We start from the raw sequence: 24320 nt of genomic DNA on the forward strand, positions 1-24320 counted from the left end.
AATTGTGCAGTTCTCTAACAAGTGACTTGTGCAATTTTGTTTTGAAACCATGGAGGAAATTGGCAAAATTATACATTTTCATAAACCATATTTATCGGTGCGTGACTCGAAATTGCAACTTGTCCCTGAAAGATATTAACATTGCCCAACATCCTGAAATAAGGATTACCTTTGCTTTTGCAGATAAAAAGGTTATTTTTTTCCAGAGTTTTTATTATGGCAAAGTGGGGAGAGGGAGACCCTCGTTGGATAGTTGAGGAGAGACCTGATGCAACCAATGTTAATAACTGGCATTGGACAGAGAAGAATGCAGATGCATGGAGCAAAAATAAGATTAAAGTACGTATAATAAATTAAACAGGACGTTGATACATCCATTATGTGATATCTCCTACCTCCAGCGCTGCGTTCCCATGGCTTATTATGCCTTTAAATGTTGTGTGCAAAAATTATAGGGGGCGGAAGTCCATAAATCCTATACTAGGAAATCACCAAACAAATTGGTGAAATGGTTAAAGCTTGTTGGCAGTGATAGGATTCGGATCCGTTGGATCCGCAAGATTTTGACTTTTTGGATCCGGATCCGCAATAATGGATGCACGGATCCGGATCCAAGGGGTAAAATATCAACCAAAAGCTGCAAAAAAAAAAAATTGTTTACTCCTGAAACCCAAATCTGAACTTTTGAAAAAGAGAGATTATAAAAATTTCCTCTTTCTGAATGGTTTATCAAGTTCTAGCATAAAAAATATACGAAAAAAAATTTACAATAAATTTGAAAATTATTTTTTGTTAAAAGAATTCATTAAATCTTAAGGAAGCGACCTGGATTCGGATCCGGATCCACTTTTTCCAGATCATGGATTTGGATCCGCATCAAAATAAAATGGATCCTAAGCACTCCTTGTAGGAAGAATATCGCAGTGGGAGGGACTGATCCACGACACTGGGACCAAAATGATTTTATCAATAACCTCTGGTTACTAAAGCTTTCAGTATCTTTTCTACCTTAGTCTTTACTGTCTTTATCCAAAGGAAAACATCTGATTTTTTTTAATGAGCTCTGAGTGTCAAATGTATATTATATTATGTCTGATTTGATATGATATCAAATGCTATATTATGATAATAATGCGGTTTACTGTACTTAATACTACCATGATCTGTTTTAATTCAGCTACTGGGATATTTGTTAATGTTTTTTTCTTTATTCAGGAACTGTTCACAGATCTAATCATCGAAGATCCTCACGCTAACGTGGTGGTGGAGGAGGTGGAGAAGGTGGAGGGGGAAGCCAGGGCCAATAACAGGAAGGGGAAGCTTATCTTCTTCTACGAGTGGGAGATTACGCTTAAATGGAAAGGTCAACAACAAAATTATTTAATCAAATGACACAAAACTGGTTTCAGCATTGTTATTTTAATTTGCCAATGAAACGTCTAAATATTGTTTTTGATAAGCCTATTCTAATTAGTGCACTAATTTGATTTTAATACACCCCCCCCCCCCTTCATAGTACATTATAATGTCTTTGTTCATGCCAATTTCTGAGAAAAATTGTTTTGATAATTCTCTAATTTTGATTTTATCCATGGCACTTTCCAATAACGTATTCCCTTCCCTTCTCAGTCCAATATATTTTTTGTGTCCATAATTTGCGAAAGATTATTATTTTCAAAAATTTATTTAGGAAACCTAAATGGGAACGATACCGAGGTTAAGGGTAAGATTGACATACCAAACCTGAGCGAAGAGCACGAAGATATGAAGGACGTCGACCTCGATATATCCCTGACCACCAAGGGGTCCGAGTCCGACCTTCTTAAGGAGTTCATGCGAAAAGGTCGGGGCGCAGAGAAAATCCGCGAAACTTTATCCAAGTATGTAACCGCATTGAAAACCGAGTATTCCACGGGCCTAATCCTCCCAAAAAAACATGAAGCCAACGGAGAGGCAGTGAAATCCTCCGCCCCGCGTATCCCACACTCCACCGGTGCCACAAGCGAGGCGGAGAAAAGTTTTCGTAAAGTTGAAATCAGCAGTGGACTTAAGTTAGAGGTTGATGATATTCATTTGGAGGAGACGATGAAGTGTACTGGGCAGGAGCTCTTCAACGCACTCACACAGAGGGACATGATCCAGATATTCACAGGGGGCGAGGCCAAGATGGCCGCCGAGGCCGCTAAAGGTGTGGAGTTTTCCCTCCTCGGTAGTAGTATCACCGGCAAGTATATTGAGGTAAGACATGAACTTTATTCAAATTGAAAATGTGACATTAAAGGGACTGGAGTAATAAATATCCTTCTTTTTAACAGTTGCATGTCCAATGGTACATTTTCCACCTTTTTTTCTTGGTAAAGGTTTTCTTACAAATTTTATTTTAATTCCTGTTCTCTTTGCGGGTTTATGCAGCAGAGATAGTGAGAATTTCAACTTTTTATGCAGCAGAGATACAACTTCTTGTGGAGTAGAGATAATGAGAATTTACAACTTTTTGTTGAGTAGAGATAACGAGAATTTACAACTTTTTGTTGAGTAGAGATAATGAGAATTTAAAACTTTTTATGCAGCAGAGATAATGAGAATTTACAACTTTTTATGTAGCAGAGATAATGAAAATTTACAACTTTTTATGCAGCAGAGATAATGAGAATTTACAACTTTTTATGCTGCAGAGATAATGAGAATTTACAACTTTTTATGCGGCATATATAATGAAAATTTTCAATTTTTTAACAACTTTTTGTTGAGTAGAGATAATGAGAATTTAAAACTTTTTATGCAGCAGAGATAATGAGAATTTACAACTTTTTGTGCTGCAGAGATAATGAGAATATACAATTTTTTTCTGCAGTAGAGACAATGAGAATTTACAACTGTTTATGCAGCAGAGATAATGAGAATTTACAACTGTTTATGCAGCAGCGATAATGAGAATTTACAACTGTTGATGCAGCAGAGATAATGAGAATTTACAACTTTTTATGCAGCAGAGATAATGGGAATTTACAATTGTTTATGCAGTAGAGATAATGAGAATTTACAACTTTTTTTGCAGCAGAGATTATGAGAATTTACAACTTTTTATTCAGCAGAGAAAATGAGAATTTACAACTGTTTATGCAGCAGAGATAATGAGAATTTACAACTTTTTATGCAGTAGAGATAATGAGAATTTACAACTTTTTATGCAGCAGAGATAATGAAAATTTACAATTGTTTATGCAGCAGAGATAATGAGAATTTAAAACTGTTTATGCAGAAGAGATTATGAGAATTTACAACTTTTTATGCAGCAGAGATAATGAGAATTTACAACTGTTTATGAAGCAGAGCTATTACAACTGTTTATGCAGCAGATATAATGAGAATTTTCAACTTTTTATGCAGCAGAGATACAACTTTTTGTGGAGTAGAGATAATGAGATTTTACAACTTTTTATGCTGCAGATATAATGAGAATTTACAATTTTTTCTGCAGCAGAGATAATGAGAATTCACAAATTTTTAGGCTGCAGAGATAATGAGAATTTACAACTGTTTCTGCAGCAGAGATAATGAGAAATTACAACTTTTATGCTGCAGAGATAATGAGAATTTACAACTTTTTATGCAGTAGAGATAATGAGTATTTACAACTGTTAATAAACCAAAATGGCGATATCTTTCCATCTCAAATCTGAAAAAGAGCTAAAAGGTACCGTTGTGAATGTCATGAAACGGTGTCAATTAACGGTCATAGAAAATATCGTCGACCGTCCCTCTAAAGATATAATTTCTCTCTTCATTCTTGTCTAAAAAGTTGTGGGAACAGTTCAAAATGTCACATTTTCTTATTCATGTCGAAAATACTAGGACGAGAAGAAAGCTAAAATCGAGCGCGCGATGAAAAAGAGAAAAAAGAAAATGGCCGAACTTCGTGAAATTTGTTTATTTATTGCATTTACTGGATTAGTTTCCGCTACCATCGGGATATTTATTCATCGTAGATTTAGATAGTCATTTTAACATCTCAATAAATTTTAACTGCCGTTTTTTAGATTAATATTTAAATCCTTCATAAAGTATTTCGAATGAAGTAGTGCTTTGGATCCGGATTTGAAAATTTTGGTTTCTTGCGGATCCACGTATCTGGATTCTAGGGGGAAAATATCGACCAAAACCTGCTTAAAACTACTGTTTGCGCTCAGAACACAAATATAAATTGTTAACTAATGAGAGAAAATGAATGAAAATAAGCGAAAATATACAGTATATTAAGATCTTAATTATCTTTAACTTCATGTTCCATAATCTGATATTTGCATTAACTAATGTTTAGCTAAATTCGTGATATTTGAACCAAAATTTTACTAGTGCATCATATTTTAAATATATATTTGAATTAATTTGTGGTAAAGTACGGGCTATGTTTGCAAAATTAATTAAATTTGATGGATATGTAATTGCTTAATTTTTGATAAAATATACGTTAATGAATGGTAGTATACGACCTCACTACGCTGGAATCAAATTTAAATTGTAAATTACTTCATTTCTTACACTTGTTAAAGTAAGGAAGATTTCGTAACGTTTCTCTGCCATAAAAATATTTAACAACTCTATTACCTTTCTGTTGTACCAATCATAAAGTTACTTTCTAAGGGAGCCTACTCAACCCAATTAAAAATGATTGTTTTTCCTATAGAAAGAAAACGGTTAAAAGTGCATCATTGGGAATCAAACATGTAAGTCATTAATGGATGGTTAATATCACGTTGCTCAATCCTCCAATTAATATTTAAATGAAAATATACGTTAAAATTAAAAGATTCGTATAGTTTTGTATTTGTAGTAAAGAAATCGAATTTTTTTTATTACTTCGTTTTTAATTCCCAGTTTAAATGTAGTACGATGTTGCCAAAATATAAAAGAATTAAAAGCAGAATGTTTATATTTTGTTGAATTTAGTTAATTCAAAATATGATTTACCTTTTTAGTATTAAATCATATTGACGGTTCTATTATATGTGTAAACCATCTTTATTTATTTCAAAAAACACCTTTCAATAACTCTCGTAATCTCTGTTAATCTCAAAGGTACAAAAATGACAGACTACATTTTGAAAATCCCAAAAGTTACAGTATTCCCATGTAATATGTTGGGTCACTGTGTAAAATAGTAGTTCTTGTTCAGGTGGTGCCATTTACAAAAATAGTTAAAGAATGGAGACTCAAGTCTTGGCCCAGCGGACATTTTTCACAGGTACAACATGCTAATTTAACGTTGATTTTTCATCTATCTTCTCTAAAATTTTAAGCAGTGTTATTTTTTTATACTAAAGCAACGCCTCAGAGCTAGATTTCTTTATATACAGAGCATCCCATATCATATTAGATTATCTCCAAGCTTTCACGCCAAAACTAAAACATAATACTCGAAAAACCTAGCCTTTTTTTCCAAGAATATTTTTATATTAGACTTGTTCAATCTTTCAGAAAGACTCAATCTTATCAAATTTTCTGATTAGTCCCGAAAATCGTAATTTAGACCCATTGACGATCTAACATGATGTGGGACACCCTGTATTTACGAGTATATCTATGGGTTGAATATATTAAATAATATATATATGTAATATACTAGCTGAAGAACCCTGTGTTGCCCGTGGAAAAAAAAATTTAAACAAAAAATAGCCTATAACACCCGACGGCCACCCATGAGTGTCCACAAAAAAAAATTCAGCCCAATCGGTCCAGCCGTTTGGCCGTCTATATATATATATATATATATATATATATATATATGTATGGGAATGTCTTGTTTTATTATATAGATATAGGATGGAATAGGAAAACGACGAACGAAGAAAATAAAAAAATATAAAAATTTCAGGTTGAAATAGAGATCAAGCAAACTAAAGAAGATACAAAGATTTCCATCACACAGAGAGGGGTTCCTATCAAAGAGGTAAGATGTGTAAAGGAAAAAAGATAAAATTGACTTTCCCTATGGTTCTTCATTCAGAGCGCGGGGAGGAATGTTTAGAAGCTTTAATACTTTTTCATACATGCAGATTTGACGAACTTAATGTTAATGATGTTTCTGAACTGACACTTTAACAATGATCATAAATTACATTAAAAATATTCAATAAATGTATTTTCAGGTTGAATCTACAAAGCAAGGCTGGCACCGTTATTATTTCGACGCAATGAAAAGATCGTTTGGTTTCGGAGCTATGTTGTTCTAATTTAAACAAGTTTTCTAGTTGTGAACATTCGTCCGCCTCAACCTCATCCGGCTCAACCTATTATTCAATCCGGCTTGGAACAATCCGCCGTCTTGTTTCAGTTGGGGCGATACTCATACGCCTTATTTTTTCAGTCATTGTCATTGTTTGGATATTAAAATATCCAAACTTTTATAATTATACTTTGGTAAATTGATAAGCTGTTCTTTCTTCAAGAATTCATTCACATGAAAATATATTTTTGTCCCTATGTAATTCGTCATACGGCGTTTTTGGATTTTTAGCCACCGAAAGAAGCATTTTATTTATGCACATATTCAATTTTGTTAATTTAGTTAATATAATAAAGATGTTAATTTACATTGTTTTATTTCATATAAAAATAGAAAAATAATATCTTGTACTGGTGTGCGTCTAGTGTTTCATTATATATACATAAATCAGTAATATCATCTTAACGACACTTCAAAGCGTAACTTGAAGTGACCCTAAATATAAAGATGACAATGCCTGATTGACAGCGTTACCCTTAAAGGTTCAGATGATCAAGTATGAATTAGACATCGATGGTTCTGACTTTTGGTACTTGAAATGTTTCTTTCCGAAAGCGACTCAACACTTCTAGTTTTTCAAAAGCAATTGAGAAATTACTCTAATTTTTCGAGTCAGGAATACGGGTTTCATCGACGTTTTTGATCAGATTTAGGTTTGAAGGGTACCATTGTGAATTAGGCATTAAAATCTTTGCCTGAAGGGTCACTTAAAATCACAGATCGTTTAACATCGATTGAGGGCTTTTCAAAAATTATGTCTAGAACAATTCATAGTTTATCATAAGATTTGTTTTTCAGTTATTTCAAATGTTTAAACTTAGTTGTCTGAATGCCGCGTTGAGCTGTGGAGCATTTTTATTTTGAGTTTGTTCACTGGTTCTTGACTGCAGGAGGGGGTTAGAAGAGGAGTATTAAACTTATCGTTAACAATGCTGCGGAGAGATGAATCGTCGACGATTTTGATCGGAAACATTCTACGCTCTCAATAGCTTTGACAAACTCCTGTCCGAGATAATGCTGATAATCGTGGTCCTCTGAAATAATAAGTATGTTAGTGAAATTTCAAACATTGAAATTGACATTAATGATCAAATATTTTGGTAGGTTGGCAAGGAGCACAACAATTATCTCTATAAGAGGGAGGGGAGCAAGGTTGTAATGCAAGGAAATTTATTTCAAGGTGTACGCATCTTTTGTACTGCAGTGTACTGTCTCTGGGCGGTAATGTAAACACAAGACGTGCATGAAGTACGCAATAAGTATACATATAAAGTCTTTTCATATTTTTGGTCGAAAATAATTATATTTTTGGTCGAAATAAAGTTATAATTTTGGTCTAAAAAGTTATATTTTTAGCTAAAAAAGGTTATGTTTTTAATTAAATAAATGTTTATAATTTTAGCCCCAAAAAAAATTACATTTTTGGTCTTCAAATTTATGGTTTTGAATAAAAAGTTTTATTTTTGGTCAAACAAATTATATTACAGAATGTTTATATTTTTGTCAGTTATACTTTTGGTTATATTATTAGCGTTATATTTTCCCCGCCCATCATATTTTAAAAACAACCTTGAAAAATTGTCTTTATCAAATGGAGTACTAGTCAGCTTAATAGGAATAATGTGATGGTGATACGGAACTGGTCGACTCCTGCTCCATATAATCCTTGAATCGGTTTCCATGTATTTTATGTGAATGAACTGACAAATGAAAGGTGCTTTTAGCCATAACTCTATTCTCCTGTTTTCAGCAGCAAATGAAAATAAAAATTTTGCGAAATCGTGCATACCTTCGTCAAGAATGATGATTTTCTGCGTAGCGTCCTGAAATATGAGATCTGCGTATGGAGGTTCCGAGTAGAACATGGAGAAGGAGAACTCGTTAAACACCTTTTGCCCGTAGAACTGCTGGGAGTATTTGAATAGGTTGATGAACGTCTCGATATACTTCCTGAATACAAACATTTGCGAATTGCGATCCCAAACAATATTTAAAGAATAAAAACCGTCATTTTGGAAAGAAACCGGTTTTCTGGATTCGGTAAAACCTATAAATTGTTAAATGCATGTCGGAAAAAAAAAATTCTTAGTAGAAACTAACAAACTTTTATGATAAATCTTTGAAAGAAGAAAAAAATTAATTATTTATTTACGCCCAAATACACGAACTTTTTGCAGTTCATTTTTTTGACAACACAACATACCTTGAAAAGGTTGGATTTGTGACTAGAGCGTTTCCTTTAACTTTGCCAAGAAAACAGTCTCTATACTCAGTAGCCTTCTTTCTAGTTCCATCCCTAGATAGATAGATAGATAATAAATAAACAGCAAAATAGATTGATAGAAAATTAGACGAAAAGGTCAACATTTTAAAGGTTCATTTGTTAATCTGTCTTTTCTCCATCATTCATGACCTTACAATGGTTGTTTTTTAAGGATACCGCGCTGTGAATCTATTTGAAAGATCAGTCCCTTTGTACGAAATAATACTACACTGTAAGTTCAACTACCATACTTAGTGCAGTCACCCCCTTTAAATAAAACTAGAAGTATGATTTCTACCTGCATAAACTAGAAGTATGATTTCTACCTGCATAAAAGTTGGAAATCCGCAGTCAGCTGATTCCTGGCCCACCACTCCTTCCTTTTGCCATCACAGTTCTCCATGACGGTAGTGTGCTTCACGAAGGCAACGTCCCCGCCACCCTCCACCAGACAACGGAACGCCCCCGTATGCCCGTAATAATCCTCCATATGTGTCCTATAAAAATCAATTATATAGCATTAAACATTATATTATCTTTTAAATTGTTTTTAAGACTTCTTTTCTTAAAAAGCAATGTTAATGGTTCCCATAAAAACAGTGCTCAGGATGAAGATCCGTTTGATCCGCAAAATTTTGGCCCTCTGGATCCAGATCCGCAAAAATATCCGAATCCAAGAATGCCTTCTACAAGAAAAAATCTTTCCTTCAAAACACAAATCTCGATTATTAATAAGTAAGAAATTTAAAAAACTTCCTAATCTCTAAATTGTTCAGCATACAAATAAGGATTTTTTGGAAAATTTTCATTTGTTCAAAAATTTTAATTATAATCCGGGAACCAGTTTTCCAGGGCGGACTCACAATCCTCATCATAATTAAATGAATCCTAAACACTGCTAAAAAAAACTATACAATCTATAAATACTTTGCTTGGGTGTTTGTTTGTATCAAATAAACGTCAAAACGGTTAAACCGATCGTGCCCAGATTTGTTGTGGGACCTCGCGTGACCACAGGGAAGGTATAGGGATGATCGAATTTTCAAAAATTTTTAAAATCCACGAAATTTGTTTTATAAAATCCACGAATTTCTTCTTGTTTTGTTTTACAAGGTATTCAAAGAAAAATGTTTACAGATGAAATAGAAGATGGGTGCAAAGCGCCCTTTTAAGTCTACTACAATACAACCCTACTAACCCGAAAACCTAAAAATACCAAAGTCTCTATACAGGTATACGTAATAATCGGTATTTTTACGTGTAAATATGTATGCTCAACTTTTGGGTAAAGAACTTACGTATATTTACATATTTTTACGTATTTATCACCAAGCATTTTTTTAAAAAATGCTTTGGTTTTCCAGAAACGTATTTATACGAAAAATTACGTATACTCTTACGTATTTTTACGTTTTTTTAGGTTTTTCTTTACTTTAAAAATTGTATTTTCTTTAGAGTTTAATAGTTTTATGCAAACCTAAAAATACGTATAATTTCGTAAATTTCGTAAATCGTAAATTTTTTCAAAGTTTATAGGTTTATATTTTACAAATTTTTTACGTATTTTTTAGGTTTTTCTTTAGAATTTGAAAAATACGTATTTATACGTATAGGTAAAACCTAAAAATTTCAAAAATTAAGAAATGTTAGAATTTTTTCAAACCTAAATCTATGTACAGGAAAAACCTAAAAAATCCTGATTCATTAGATTTTTTAGGGTTTTTACACACGCATTTTTACGTTATTCCTATACGTATTTTTACAGATGTCAAATACGTTTTTTTACAAATAGGAAAAACATAAAAATTCCTGATTCATCGGATTTTTAGGTTTTTTACATACACATTTTTACGTTTTCAAATACGTATTTTTACCAAAGAAATGGTTACAAAAATACGTATGTCATACGGATGGAAAATACGTATTTTTAAGTTTTCGGGTTAGTAGGGAAACTACAATGATTAAAAGTAGTGGAATTAACATAAGACACAACAATAGTGCGCTGTAAACGGACCCATTTAACTTGATAAGTTTATTTTCAAGATACTTTGTATTTTTTTGAGGCAATATAACTTTAAATACATTTAAGATTGTCATAATGTTGTCTCCCTATTCCACAGTTTTATGGGAACCATCGTAGGTAGGTACAAACGATGAGAAAATTAGCAAAATAATGTGGAAACAATTTCTAAATTATGTCTTATAGTCTCTGAACATTTATGTCAAATTGCGATATGATTTGATTTTCTAAGCATTATATTACCTTATTAAACCCCATTCACCAAAACATATGAATACAGAAAATGTAAATTGGGAAAAATGTGTATAACCTAAAATACCAACCTATCACAGTAATGCCCTGCAGTCCCGTGGCACAGATCACACATGTGACCGTAGTGCCAGTAATTATCCCAGGAATATACACGGTCTGATACAAACTCAGGACTCCGGACACCAGGGGCACACGACTTACTGAAATAACAATAATGATAAGATTAAAAATTTTAATTATAATAATAAATAGAATACAGACTTAATAAATTATAGATATAGAATACAGACTTAATACATTTACTACAGTCATCTTTGAAGACTCCTTCTTTGTGGATAAACCTGGAAGTCCTTCTACTTGTTGTTAGATATTCATCTATTGTTTACAACGTTTTATAATATAAAATGGGATAAGAGGTAAATAATAATAAATAATATCTTTTTCCCCTCGAACAGAATTAAAGAATCATTTAGAACTATAAACTAAAGTTCTTATCTTGTAAGATTAATCATAATAACGTTAGTGAAAATAATAATCAAAATAATAATTATAATAATAATAATAAAAAATTTAATCAAATTTGGAAAAACAATTGATTTTTGGAGAATAAAAATCGATTTTTTTAGCCTAACATTACCCCGGGGTACTCAAGAGTTCCCAAAAAAATTTCAGCCAATTCGGTCCAGCCGTTTGGCCAGCTATCTCTAACATATATATATGAGCGAAGAGCTTTACTATATAGATAACTAGCTGAAAGGCCCGGCGTTGGCCGTGGAAAAAAAATTTCGAATTTTATTTTAGCTTATAACACCCTTTGGCCACCCATTAGTGTCCACAAAAAATTGCAGCCCAATCGGTTTAGCCGTTTGGCGGGCTATACGCAACATATATATACGAATGTCTTGTTTATTGTAAAGATAATAATAAAAGTAGACCTAAAATATTCTCCTGCGGCTCTAACTGAATCACAACCATAGTCTCGAACACGTTCGTTAGAAATAAGCCAGGACATCGGTATAACCCAACCTGCAGCTTGACCTAATCCTGAAATTATCAATAGAAATTAGAAAAAAAAATAAAAATAATAATATTTCAAGTAAAATTAAAGTAAATTACTCGTAAGATTAAAATCTTAAATGTTTTTAATCAAAAACTTATTGAAGAGATATTGAGAAAAACAACTTTGTAACCAGAAAAATTTGCAATTTTCATACTTGTGCGTAAATCAACAATAGAGAAGCTACGAGGACCAGTACTGTCGTGTAAATCTGACCTTCTCCTTTGTCTAGTTTGAATTGATATATCTTTAAGGAGCATTAATTCTTTGTAACAATAAACCAGAGAAAATGGTGAATCTCCTAAAACTATTTTTTAAGCGTTTTAAATAGATACTTATTTTAAAAAATGCTACAATAATTTTTCAAATTTTATTCAAAATCCTTTATTTTAAAGCTATGGTTTTCAAAGCAGTGACTGTTGCATGATTTATGGAAACTAATCACTTGAAACCTGCTGGACTTCTTTAGGTCAAAAATGGTTTTAAATCCTGAAATGCAACCAAACAAGCTTGCTTTATTCACTCTTTGGTTTAAAATAAAAACTAGAAGAATTGCGAGGTTGCAAAGTCGTACCAATATTAAAGGATCAGTTCCCAATCTCAAATTTTCTAAACGATCTTTTTAACCTGATGGTGTAAACCTTTAAAGTTCAAAACTTTATAATATATATACATTATATATATATTATATATATATATATATACATTTATACTTAACAATCTCAAATGTTTGCGTGACTTAAAAAAAAATATGAAGAGAGCAATTTTGACCTTGCTTCAATACAGATTGAAGTGTAATGTTCAACACAAAAATTATATCTATGAGGGGTATGAGGGGTATATCACTGTAAACTCCGCTTCATTTCTGGTACAGGGCTAACTTTTAAGCAGCTAGAGTAATCTGAACAGTACGCATTAGATTAAATAAAGGCAAAACAGGACCATACACCAAATAAATAAGTGATACTAGTGATCTTGTATACCTGTATGGCAACTGTTTTGTTTCTTCAGATAAATAAGCTCGCTGCTGTTATCTCGGATTTTGACCACGCCCACTGCATAGTACTCGGGCGTTCCCAGGTTGTAGACCTCCGCCATTATAGGTATAAGACCAAACATCCTCCCTGCTCGGTATATATCCCCCGCCTTCAGTAAAATACAAGAACATTTATTAAAGATCGTCTTTGTAACTTCAGTTTAATATCAATTTAAGATTTTTCATTCCTAAATTAGTTTTCATTTGAACTCAAAGATGCCTGAAATATATTTATTTTAGACTTTATAAAACAAAAAATGTGTAAAATATCCGGTAATACAATTCTTCAGCTGATTTCCGAAATCCCGGGGAAATATGTGAATTTTTACCTCAAACATGGCGACGTCTGCCAACTTGTTCTTAATCATCTCCATACACTTCCGGTGGGAGAAAGGAGGGGCAGCTGGTACACAATTCAGTCTTAACAAAAAAAGGTTCATGTGTTTTTGCGATTTTTTCTTCATCAATCCAATAAATATTTTTTTTACAAAATGTAGTTTTATAAAACTTTATTCACTTTTTTTAGACGGATCAATAATAGCGTTTAGCACTTTTGTTGAAATATAAGATTTTAATTTTCTATCAAAAATCTAAGAAAATGTTAACCTGGGTTTTATCAGTTGAGCACTCAGGGCTAATCTCATTCTTTGACACTTCTTATACTCAGGTTCACTGAAATATTTTATAAATAAGCATATATTTTTATCTAATATTAAAGATGATAATAATGATGATGAAAAAATAAAAGTAATAATAATAATACTAATAATAACAATATTAATGATAATAATAATAATAAATATAATTTCCGTTGTAATAGAAGACGACTTAGAGCCGGCGGCGGAGCCTTATTTGTCTTAAATAAGACGTTCATGGTGTAAACTCAATTTCCGTTGTAATAGAAGACAATTCGAAAAATGCTTCGCCTCAGAATTCCCCCCCCCCGTACATTCTTGAAATCATCTCACATTCAACATTTTTTATTTCATTTTGCAGGAACTTATATTTTGATTTTGATTTTAACAGTACCTCTCAACCTAGAATGCCGATCCTATAATATCAATAATAATAATCAAAATCATCATGAATGATAAGATTAATAATAATAACGTTAGTGAAAATAATAATCAAAATAATAATAAACAATAATAATAATAATAATAATAATAATGATAATAATAATAATTATAGGAAAGATGGATTTACCTAGTAACGCAAAAACGCATCTGTGGAATTTCACATTTGCGTACACCTCTAATTGCGTCATCAGCTGATAGTTCTGAACCTCCATATTTCTTGCTGAGGACAACCTTGTATATTTGATCCTCGGTTGGGATAATCTTCAAGCTCGTGATCGCGTCCTAAACATAAATGAGATATCTATACTAACTTGAGAACCCAGAGTTGTCCACTTGCCTAAGGTATAAGTTCATACCCCCACCGTTTACCCGCGCTTGGTCGTAATAACGACTTAAGCTATTTTTCCCTATACAGCCTACTCAACCTTAGAATCTCAAAACCAAGTTAACAACATGTCCGTGGTTCTCCAGAGTTCCCCAATCAAAATTTGAGGCAAATCGGTCCAGAGGTTCATGAGTAACGATAGGACATCCAAACAAACAAACAGAGATTACCATTATATATATATATATAATATATATATAGATGATAAATGATGTGTGTCTTTCTATGAGACTATTGAAGCAAGTTCTAAGCTTTGCATTAGATTTCTTTCTAATTTATGTAAAAATTACCTCAACACAGTTCTTGGCAGAAATTTATTTTCTATTGCAAATGATTGTTCTGTAAATCCTTTGGATCTTAGTAAAATGTTAGTTAAGAAACAAATGAAATATTTTTATGTCCCATTGCAACATGAATGGAAAGTACCGGTTTTACGAGAACTTTTAAATACAAGAATGAATAATTTATATGTTGAAGGATTCGATGATTACGTAATAACTGAAATGATAAATATATTATGTAATGAGTATAAATCAATGTTTTCTATTTGTGCATAATTTTGCAAATTTTTTCTCTTTTCTTTTGGAAACATGTATTTTCAAAAAAAAATTATTTAAACAAATTTAAACTACACCATTTATATATGTATTTATATCTTTGTGTGTGAATAAATCTCTATAATAATAAATATCGTTGTACAGCATACAGGGTTACCCGCAAAGAATGAGCTTTAAATGACAATCTTAAACTCTTAGAATGTAATGATCAGAAGACTGCCTTTAATTGTGGATAGTAAATGACAAACTGTTTGATTTGACACGGAAAGAATAGAACAAATTATAGATATAGAATACAGACTTAATAAATTATAGATATAGAATACAGACTTAATACATTTACTACAGTCATCTTTGAAGACTCCTTCTTTGTGGATAAACCTGGAAGTCCTTCTACTTGTTGTTAGATATTCATCTATTGTTTACAACGTTTTATAATATAAAATGGGATAAGAGGTAAATAATAATAAATAATATCTTTTTCCCCTCGAACAGAATTAAAGAATCATTTAGAACTATAAACTAAAGTTCTTATCTTGTCAACAACTTTCAAGTTTGGAACAAAAAAACGGGCGCATCTAAATACATGAAATAAATAGATGAAGAATTAAAATAACGAAACACTAACCTGGAAAATAAGATTGGGAACATTTCCGTATCTCTTATAATTCTTGACGGAGAAAGAAGAGAAGGATGGATCCTTAGAGTAGGACGGATCATCTAGAGAAACTTTATCCGTCCCAACCTCGTTTTCATCTTTTATCTCCTCAAATACCTCGTTCAAAATTGCGAGTTCATTGGTTTTAGTTCTTATCTCCACATCGTCCGCCGTAATGGTTCCCAGGGCAATTGTTTTATTGGTGACCACGCCCCTGTACTTGTCCACAAGGCGGACAAGAAACCTCTGAATGCTCCGCCTCTCATTGAGATCCAGGGCGGAGGAAACTAGCACAAAATGCCCTGGAGCTACGCCCCAACTACATGCCTCGAAATTGGCCAGAGGAGCTCTGCTTCCATCAACACAGAGGAGTTCAAACTCATTCTCATCCCAACCATTCTCTTGAACCGTACTATGCTTCACAAAAGCAATATCTCCCTTCTCCTTCAAACACATGATAGCTCCGCGGAACCCGGAGTACGGATCCTTGATAGTACACCGGATCCCAGGCTCATCACTCCCACAATATTCACATAGAGAGTTAGAGTTATCTCCGAGTGGATTATACCGATCCTGAAGTGTGTTCACGGCACAGGAAGTTCCGAAGAACTCTGCGGTTGATTTGACGTGGTTGTTACAGTCCACAACAGGCATTATACCGTCATTTATAAGTTTATATACAGGTATAGTCCAACCTGCCTGTGTACCTACTCCAGCAAAACAAGCATGTTTTCCACGTAGATCTTCTAGTGTACTTACATCGGGCAAACTACCCTTCTTAATCACAGCAACAGCATGATAATAATCCTTATCATCCAAATAAACCTCACGAAGGATCGGAACTAGAGAATGATATCGGCCGCCGACGAAAACATCCCCGGCATCGACGACAATTACGTTAGGAGTAGTGGGATCTTCCCTGGCCATATCTCTCATACAATCTTCAGGGCTGAAGTAAGGCATGGTGCACTTTATTCTGTGGAAGTATGACCCGAAGCTGTTGTCGTTGTTCTCCTGATCGCCCAGCGTGGCCTCGGCCATGGCCTGGCACTTGGCCATCTCGGCCTCAGAGAGGACACAAAACTTGAGGTCGACATTTTCCAGAAGAATCGGAGTGAAAAATAAAGTCAAGAATAAAACAATCTTTATCCAACCCATCTTTCACGGTTTTTATTTCTATTCTTGATTTCAACAATTCATGATATTTCACTGATTTCTTACAAAAAGGATAATTTCACTTTATTATACAATCACATGATGATAGAAACATAAATGTATCTGGTTCAGTTTGAATATTGGGTGTAGTTGTTACAACTGCCTTTAAACAGGTAAACTAGATATATAGATAGATAGATAGGGGTACAGGTATACTAGATCAGCTTCAAGTAGATCGATAGATAGATCAAGGTATGGCAGGTATACCCTGTATATACAGGTATACTGGTTTATCCTTGGTTGGTTGTTAGAGAACCGGATTCTGGTTGGTAAGCCAGACCCCCCCCNGGTAGATTAAGAAGAGAAGGAAAGGAGAGGAGGAGAGGGGTAGAATAAGAAAGAAACGGAAAGGAGAGGAGGAGAAAGGAAGATTAAGACGTGAACGGAAAGGAGAGAAGGAGAGTGGTAGATTAAGAAGAGAAGGAAAGGAGAGGAGGAGAGGGGTAGAATAAGGAGAGAAGGAATGGAGATGAGGAGAAAGGTAGAATAAGAAAAGGAAAAGAGAGGAGGAGAAAGGTAGATTAAGAAGAGAAGGAAAAGAGAGGAGGAGAAAGGTAGATTAAGAAGAGAAGGAAAGGAGATGATGAGAAAGGTAGAAGAGGGGGAGAAAGGTAGATTAAGAAGAGAAAGGAAGGTATAAGAGGAGAATGATTTTACATTAACTACAAAGATCTGTAAAAAAACTGAATTTATTTTAAGTAACATAAAAAATAGTTTTACTCTAAGAGGAAAAAGATGTTACTTTTTTAAATCTTTATGAAAGCTACTCTGCAAAAATTTGTAAAAATATTGTCTTTGTTTATATTCTAATTTCCAGAGGAACAATTAGCACTTTTGCTAGAGGGGGGGGGCAAAATATCTTGGGTGTAGGGGGGGCTTGTCACCCCTTTAGAAAAAAATTTCAAAATAAAAGTTCTTTTTTAAGGGTTTGATGACGAAAAAAGGAAATTTTCAGTTGTTGCATGCAGATTTGGCTGCTTTCAATTCAAATCTTTTTCTTTTCTTGTGTTTTTAAAAACATTTATACTTTCAACAGCTATAAAATTAATGATATGAGTCAATCAATTCTTTTCATGTGTGCGCGGAGCGCCAAAGAAAATTTGTTAAGTACCTTGTTTAATTACAGATATAATTACAAGAAATAATCATTTATATCATTTGAAAAAAATACATCAAAATACACATGTAATGAATTATGTAAACATGCTAGTAATTTCTGATTTATCTATGTTCGTTTATCTATCTTATCATATTTCATGTTGACCCTTACTGGCCAGTACGGTCAGTTTAATTTCACCTGTATATAAAATAAATTAGTTCAATGAGATTGATCTTTCAATACAGATGTATATATAGCCTTGAGTTTTGGCTAAGGATAGAGAGCCGGTATTTTGGCGAGAGATAGAGTCATTTAGATTCTAATTAGACTTTGAGTAGAGTTATCATTACGTTATCTCGGATCTAGATTGTTTACACGTATATAATTTTAATCATCTACATTGAAAAAGGACAGATAATGTTACCTTTTCTCCTGAAGTTATTGAATATATGATTAATCATTCTAACCAACATTCATAATCTTATTTCATTTTTGATTTTATAGAAGTTTGTTTAAAGAAGATAAACAAGTTATCAAATATGATAATCAGTTAGAAGTTTGCCACAAATTTCTCTAGATTTGGAACTCAAATATTCTAATCCCTAAATCTTTGCACAGAGTGGTGTAAACCTTTGATATTTCAAACTTAGAATATTTTACCAAAATAATTCAAAGTTTGAAGTATCTGCACATTTGAATTATTTTCGTGCGAATTTTAAAGATATTCAATTTTAAAAACAAATTCTAGGGGCCCCAGGATTCTAGAGGGGGGTATTTACCCCCAGGATTCTAGGGGGGGGGGTAAGAAACCTTAATAACCCCACTTATTTACGCCACTGACCAGCAGACCCAAAAAGAAAAAAGTTTGGATGAAGAATCTTTGATTGGATCATATGAATTCCTTACGCTGATAGATCCCAGAGTGTGTTAAAACTATTATATTGTTAAATAAATATTATCACGTTATATTTTTAAATAATTCATATAAATCTGGTAGAAAGAGAATTCAATCTTGAATAAAAAAGTAATGAGATAATTGATTACTGTTAAGAACTATAAGACATTAATTTTCTTCTTATAAACACTTCATATACTTCAAACCGAAAGGAAATGTTCTAAGGGACTGATAGATGTAATTTTAAGTTACAAACCTATTAAAGGTCCTATATATAAACAAAGGTTCCATTTAAACATTTACCTTGGTAACAATGAGGAAGATATCGTCGTTATTTCATCTTAAAAAGTAAATTATGTTAATTGTCTTTGTTGTGTAAAATCCACTAGTCACTTTTATGGAATTTGGACAAGTTAAAAATTTCAAGATAGTAAACTAAAGTGGTTTTCTAGTTTTGTTTTTAAATAACTCTTAAATCCATTACAAAAGACGAAATTATGAAACGTCAACATCTTTAGAAGTGTTGGATTATTAGAGAAGACGACATTTGTTACTATCGTTGGATCCCCCACAAAATGCGTCAAATTTGCGTAGATTTTCTGATGCGCGCTATCTTTAATTAGCAAAGTCTTTAAGTTAAATAGTAACTTACAAAATCACTTTTAAATTGGTCTGTATATACAGTATAGTATACACTACGAAATCGCCGTGTCTCATGTTCATTGAACTAATTAAAGTCATAACTTAAGTCTAAAAGTCGTCCTCATATTCCAGAATTTTCTGGTTCTCACTCTATTTATATACTTTGCTCGTCTATTTGTTTGTCCGTTTGTATCCAATAAAAGTAAACATAGCTGAACCGACCGAGCCCAAAATATCGAAATTTATTATTTTTTTAATTCACCAATTTAAAGGCTTGTTTTTATAAACTCTTATTCATATGGTTCTTTTCATCCCATCCTGATACGTAGGGGGAAAGGGGGCATAAGCCTATCCGATGACCCTCTTGAAAAATAAAAACTAATTTGTCAAAAAATATTTTGGGGAAAGTGAAAGCTGTATCTGTAAAATAGTCATGATAAACTAAAGTAAAATATTTGTGAATATATAATTATAAAACTAAATGCGTATTTAATACATGTCAACTTTATAACTTTTAATGTCTTAAACATCGCTTTCTATGTCTAACATTTACGAAATAGAAATTGGAAATATAAGAATTTTTTAACAATTAATATAGACAAAGAAAATTATTATTGTTGTTCAAAAATGTTGCAAATTCTGTATTTCTGTGTAAATAACGCACTTAATTGTGACATCACGCGCAGCCTGCGTGTTCATATAAGGAGGGGGGGGGGCTCAATATATAACAGTGAATGTGAGCTAAGGGGAGGGGGATATCATATCGGACTGAAATCCGCTAGTCTTAAATCTCCACTTTCGTTGTGAACACTGTTATTTCTATGAATATTAAGTTGGTTTATTTTAACCATATTAAAGTTGTTTTATTGGTTCATCTCTATAAAAAAAAAATCAAAGCTGTAAATTGTTGTCAATGACATATTTTTATTCTAAAAATTTGCTCAGCTCGTTTATGAAAGAATATTTTATACTGCAGGTTAAGAGGTAAGTAATAGTTCATTATGTATTTTGTAAACGTACTGCATGCTCCTCATCATAACCGTACAATTATTCTCAGTACAGTTTTACCATTGATAAATGTTAATGCACAATATGTGAAAAATTGATCGTAAAGTTCTGGCTAATTCTGCCTGAATAGTGCCTTAGATTCCAGGCCTAGGGTTTACTAAGTACAAGTTTATGGCCTAGGGATTGGGACTGACCAGTAAATACGTACAATAGATAAACAAAAAATTGAAGGGAAAGGTGGGATGGAAGGGGGGGGGTGGAACAGTTGAATTTTGGGATTTCATATATAATGTTTTTGATTTAAAGTAAGGTTTTGTGGAAAGAACGATTTTTTCTTCAAGGTTGCCTTATTTTTTGCTTATAAAACCTCAGTGTTATGAATTTGAAAATGAGATAGAACTTTTAATCGGCAATTTCATGTGTAGTAGGCATCAGTGTGATAAAATAACTAAAGGCTACATTTATGGTTTTAACAGAACAGTTTTTAGAAAATATTTCAGTAAAATAAAACTATAATTGATGGCTATTGGTTATTGGTTATTACAGTTGTGATATTTTTTGCTGGAAGTTCAATATTTATTCTAGCTTATAAACCTCTGTTTTATAAATAAGCTTTTAAATTGAAAAAAAAACTTTGTTAGTAATTTTGTATTGATTGGTATCTGGGAAGAAAATCAAAAAAGGGGGAGGGGGGGGGGATATTTGTTATCGAGCTAAAAGAGACTGTAATTATAATATTTTTTTTTATGAAATTTAACAATAATTTTAAAATAAATCTTTGAGCTAGCTTTTATTTCTTAAAATTTTATGTTATAAATAAAATTAAAAATTAGTTAGAATTATATTACTTATATTATATGACTATAATTTATCGGTACATGTGTACAGTTTACAGGAATTTTAATGTTTTTTTGATAGAATTAAACAATATTTTTGATGAAAGTTCAATTTTCACCATTAAGGTTGCTTTAAATGTTTATAAAAGCTCTGTGTTATAATTATTCGTTTAAAAATGATCCTGAATTATTTTTCACCGATTTTTTCTTAAATTGGGTACAGTTGGGGCAAAATTATTAGAGAGCCCGTGATTTATTTTTCGTCCATAAACCTCCCCTGGGGTCATGTAAGGTTCTACAAAAAATTTTTGCCTGATCAGTTCAGCCGTTTTGACGTTTATTGGAAACAAACAAATAAACAGACAAACAGACACCCAGACAAGCAAAGTATACATAGAATTTGATGTTTAAACTCGAAAGTCGTTTTTTAAAAATTGTTTTATCTTATTTTTGTTTGTGTTAAAACAATGACAAGATTAAAAACAGAATGTTTTTATTTTGTCTCCTTCTTATCTCTCTCCCTGGATATAACTAGAATATTCTCCACAGGTTTATTTAATATTTTAGTTACACAATATATATATTTAATTAAACATTGAATTATTTCAGCTGCAATATTGTGTTTTAATGGATCGAATCGTGTTTTTTTGATTTGTCTATTTTTTCCATTTATCTAAAAAAAGTTGTCTACACAGTTTTTCGGCCCATGTTTGTTATGTTTCATTCAATTTTTTTGTGACTTTTGAAATTTTAAAATTTTATTTGCTGGAACATTCTTAATGCACATACAATGTTAAGTATAACCTTGAAGCTTTTCAATATTGATATTGGTTTGTAATCTTTGAGAGACGAGTTTTATTTTTAGATGACAATATTATTTTTTGGTTTAAAAGCTGTTTTTTTTCTTATCTTTTTCATAATTTTTCGCATATCATTGTTATTTTTCCTGTTTTGTTTTATTTCATGAGTTTAGTTTTCTAATCGATGTTATGTAACACAGAACTGTTCAATCCGTTTTCTCTGTAATCTTCTTCCTTGAAAAATGACAAGGTTGGTTGTGCCTCCCCCCCTACCCCGCCCCCCCTTCCAGTTCTTAAAACTATGCAGGGTTTAAACTTTAAAAATGTAGAACCGTTTAAATGCTGAAACAGCTTTTATTCATTTCTTTGTTTACAAATCAACAGGGGTTTAACTATAAAACAAATTAAAGCAGTGAGAATTTTGTTATCTCAATATTTTAGGCTTCAAAGCTTTTTATTTTATTCAATAATAAAGAATTGAGTATCTTTAAAAAGTTATGTTATGATAAAAATCGCAAAGGATCCCTTTTAATCTTGATTTTCTGAATGAGTTGAAACTATTGAACTTTATTCAGTGAGGCCTAGATCATGCTTTAGACTGTTTATACAATCAACTATTCAAGCCGATATTCAGGCTTATTTAAAGGCCTAATTGAACGCAGTTAAACGCTTAACTTGAATAAGAACGGTTCAGTTACACATTTACTCAGGGCACAATTATGCTTGTTCTTTCAAGTGTCAAGCAACCTAGGGCCAGGTGTAGGAAAATATAATGTTCTATGTTGAAAATAGATTTTAGATTTATGAAAACTTAAATTTTAAAACAAAATGTCCACTTGAACATGTGCGGTCATTTCATTTTTGTAGAAAAGTTAAATATTGTTTTGTCAATTCTAATTGATGATGCGAAATGGGGGTTCAAGTATCCTTGTAAAGTTGTCCCCTCCCCCTTAAAATTGTTTGCCTAAATTTTTTTTATTTGTGTCAAGTTCATCTTGTTAAAGAATAGTTCATCTTCATCCTAGTTTTTATCATTAGCATACAAATTGATAAGTTTTAAACACTAAATTTATTTTTATAAAATGCAGCTGAGGGGGGCGGGGGGGTGTCATTATTTATTTAGAAAATAAGTTACCAAATTATTATTTTCGGGAGCAGGTTAAAATGCTTTAAATAAATATTTAATTTTTTTTTACATTTTTTATTGATCGTGAAAAAAATATTTTCACTTGAACGCTAGTTCATGTCATCATTTTTAATAAATAGTGAAATACATTTATTACAGTTTTTTGGCTTTTAAATCTTAATTGATAAAAAGTTTATATCTTTTAAAATTCGGTGATGGTGATGGACCAAACCTCTGTAAATTAAAAAAGTAGATGTTAGTTCCACATTTATTGAAAATATATTTCGGTCTGGGTTGACCCTCGTCAGTTCTAACGATATTATAACCATCAAAATCGATTAGAAAATAAAAAAATGTAAAAAATCACAAGAATATACACAAACAAAAAAGATTATTTAAAATAAAAATTTGGGCTGTCAAATGGACATAAGGGAAACGAACTCAGATTATGAGATGGAAAAAAGATAATTTGTTACTTGTTAAAGTTTTAGCTTTTTCAATCTTATAATACTAATAGCTTATTGTGTAACTTGTATGATTATTTGTTTTGCCTCTTTGAAGGGATGGGGGGGGGGGCCTCAGCCCTCTTAGCCCCCACTTTAAACGCTCATGTTCTATGTATCTATGTAAATCTCGCATCTTCTTAAGTTCTTATCAAAGTTTTAGCACATGAGTCTTCGTCTAGATTGTTGCTAACGGAGTGAACTAGTGCATGGGGGATGGGGGGTAAGCGTTAGTCCGGTGGGGGAAGGGGGCAAAGGGTTACAGAAATATATTATCAAGGGCTGGATGGGAGGAGGAGAGGGGGGTTGGTCAAAGAATAAAGATCAAGTTGTGACTGTTAAATGTGTACACTGTTGTGGTTTATAGTAATGAAGGATCCTTTTTAATTTAAACGTTTTTTGGTGTGTTTTCCCGCTTTTTTTAGGATAAGAATTTTGCATAGTTTAATAAAACTTAACTTTTACAAAATGCGCGTTTGAAATGTTGGAGCAAGTTCACAGTTTTTGTATGGTGCCCTTTACAAGTGCAAAACCCTGAAAAGTTCTAGATAAAAGAATACAGCATGATTGCCAATCACTATAGTTGTGAAGTTTAAGATTTAA

At 32.3% G+C, this 24320-nt stretch overlaps 2 protein-coding genes across 3 annotated transcripts; one reads left to right on the plus strand and one right to left on the minus strand.

Annotated features, from left to right (window-relative positions):
• The first annotated feature begins 176 nt into the window (after positions 1–176).
• LOC111710639 (activator of 90 kDa heat shock protein ATPase homolog 1) lies at positions 177–6593 on the plus strand. Of its 2 annotated transcripts, XM_023484753.1 has the most exons (6): positions 177–339; positions 1216–1363; positions 1691–2238; positions 5177–5245; positions 5876–5950; positions 6150–6593. In XM_023484753.1, exons 1-6 carry the CDS (start codon positions 217–219, stop codon positions 6231–6233), a joined length of 1047 nt encoding a protein of 348 aa, XP_023340521.1. In that variant the 5' UTR covers positions 177–216; the 3' UTR covers positions 6234–6593. The 2 variants fall into 2 exon arrangements, with proteins under 2 accessions (XP_023340521.1, XP_023340522.1); XM_023484754.1 differs by lacking the exons at positions 5177–5245; positions 5876–5950; positions 6150–6593 and adding an exon at positions 3856–4388.
• LOC111710638 (melanotransferrin) lies at positions 6586–16940 on the minus strand. Its single transcript, XM_023484752.1, has 11 exons — positions 15564–16940; positions 14121–14275; positions 13521–13586; positions 13244–13334; positions 12862–13024; positions 11757–11865; positions 10893–11021; positions 8876–9046; positions 8490–8582; positions 8076–8236; positions 6586–7320 (listed from the first exon to the last, which is right to left on the minus strand). Exons 1-11 carry the CDS (start codon positions 16749–16751, stop codon positions 7184–7186), a joined length of 2463 nt encoding a protein of 820 aa, XP_023340520.1. The 5' UTR covers positions 16752–16940; the 3' UTR covers positions 6586–7183.
• Between the last annotated feature and the right edge of the window lie 7380 nt (positions 16941–24320).

Source organism: Eurytemora carolleeae, unplaced genomic scaffold, assembly GCF_000591075.1.
Source record: "Eurytemora carolleeae unplaced genomic scaffold, Eaff_2.0 scaffold1075, whole genome shotgun sequence".
Taxonomy (NCBI): domain Eukaryota; kingdom Metazoa; phylum Arthropoda; class Copepoda; order Calanoida; family Temoridae; genus Eurytemora; species Eurytemora carolleeae.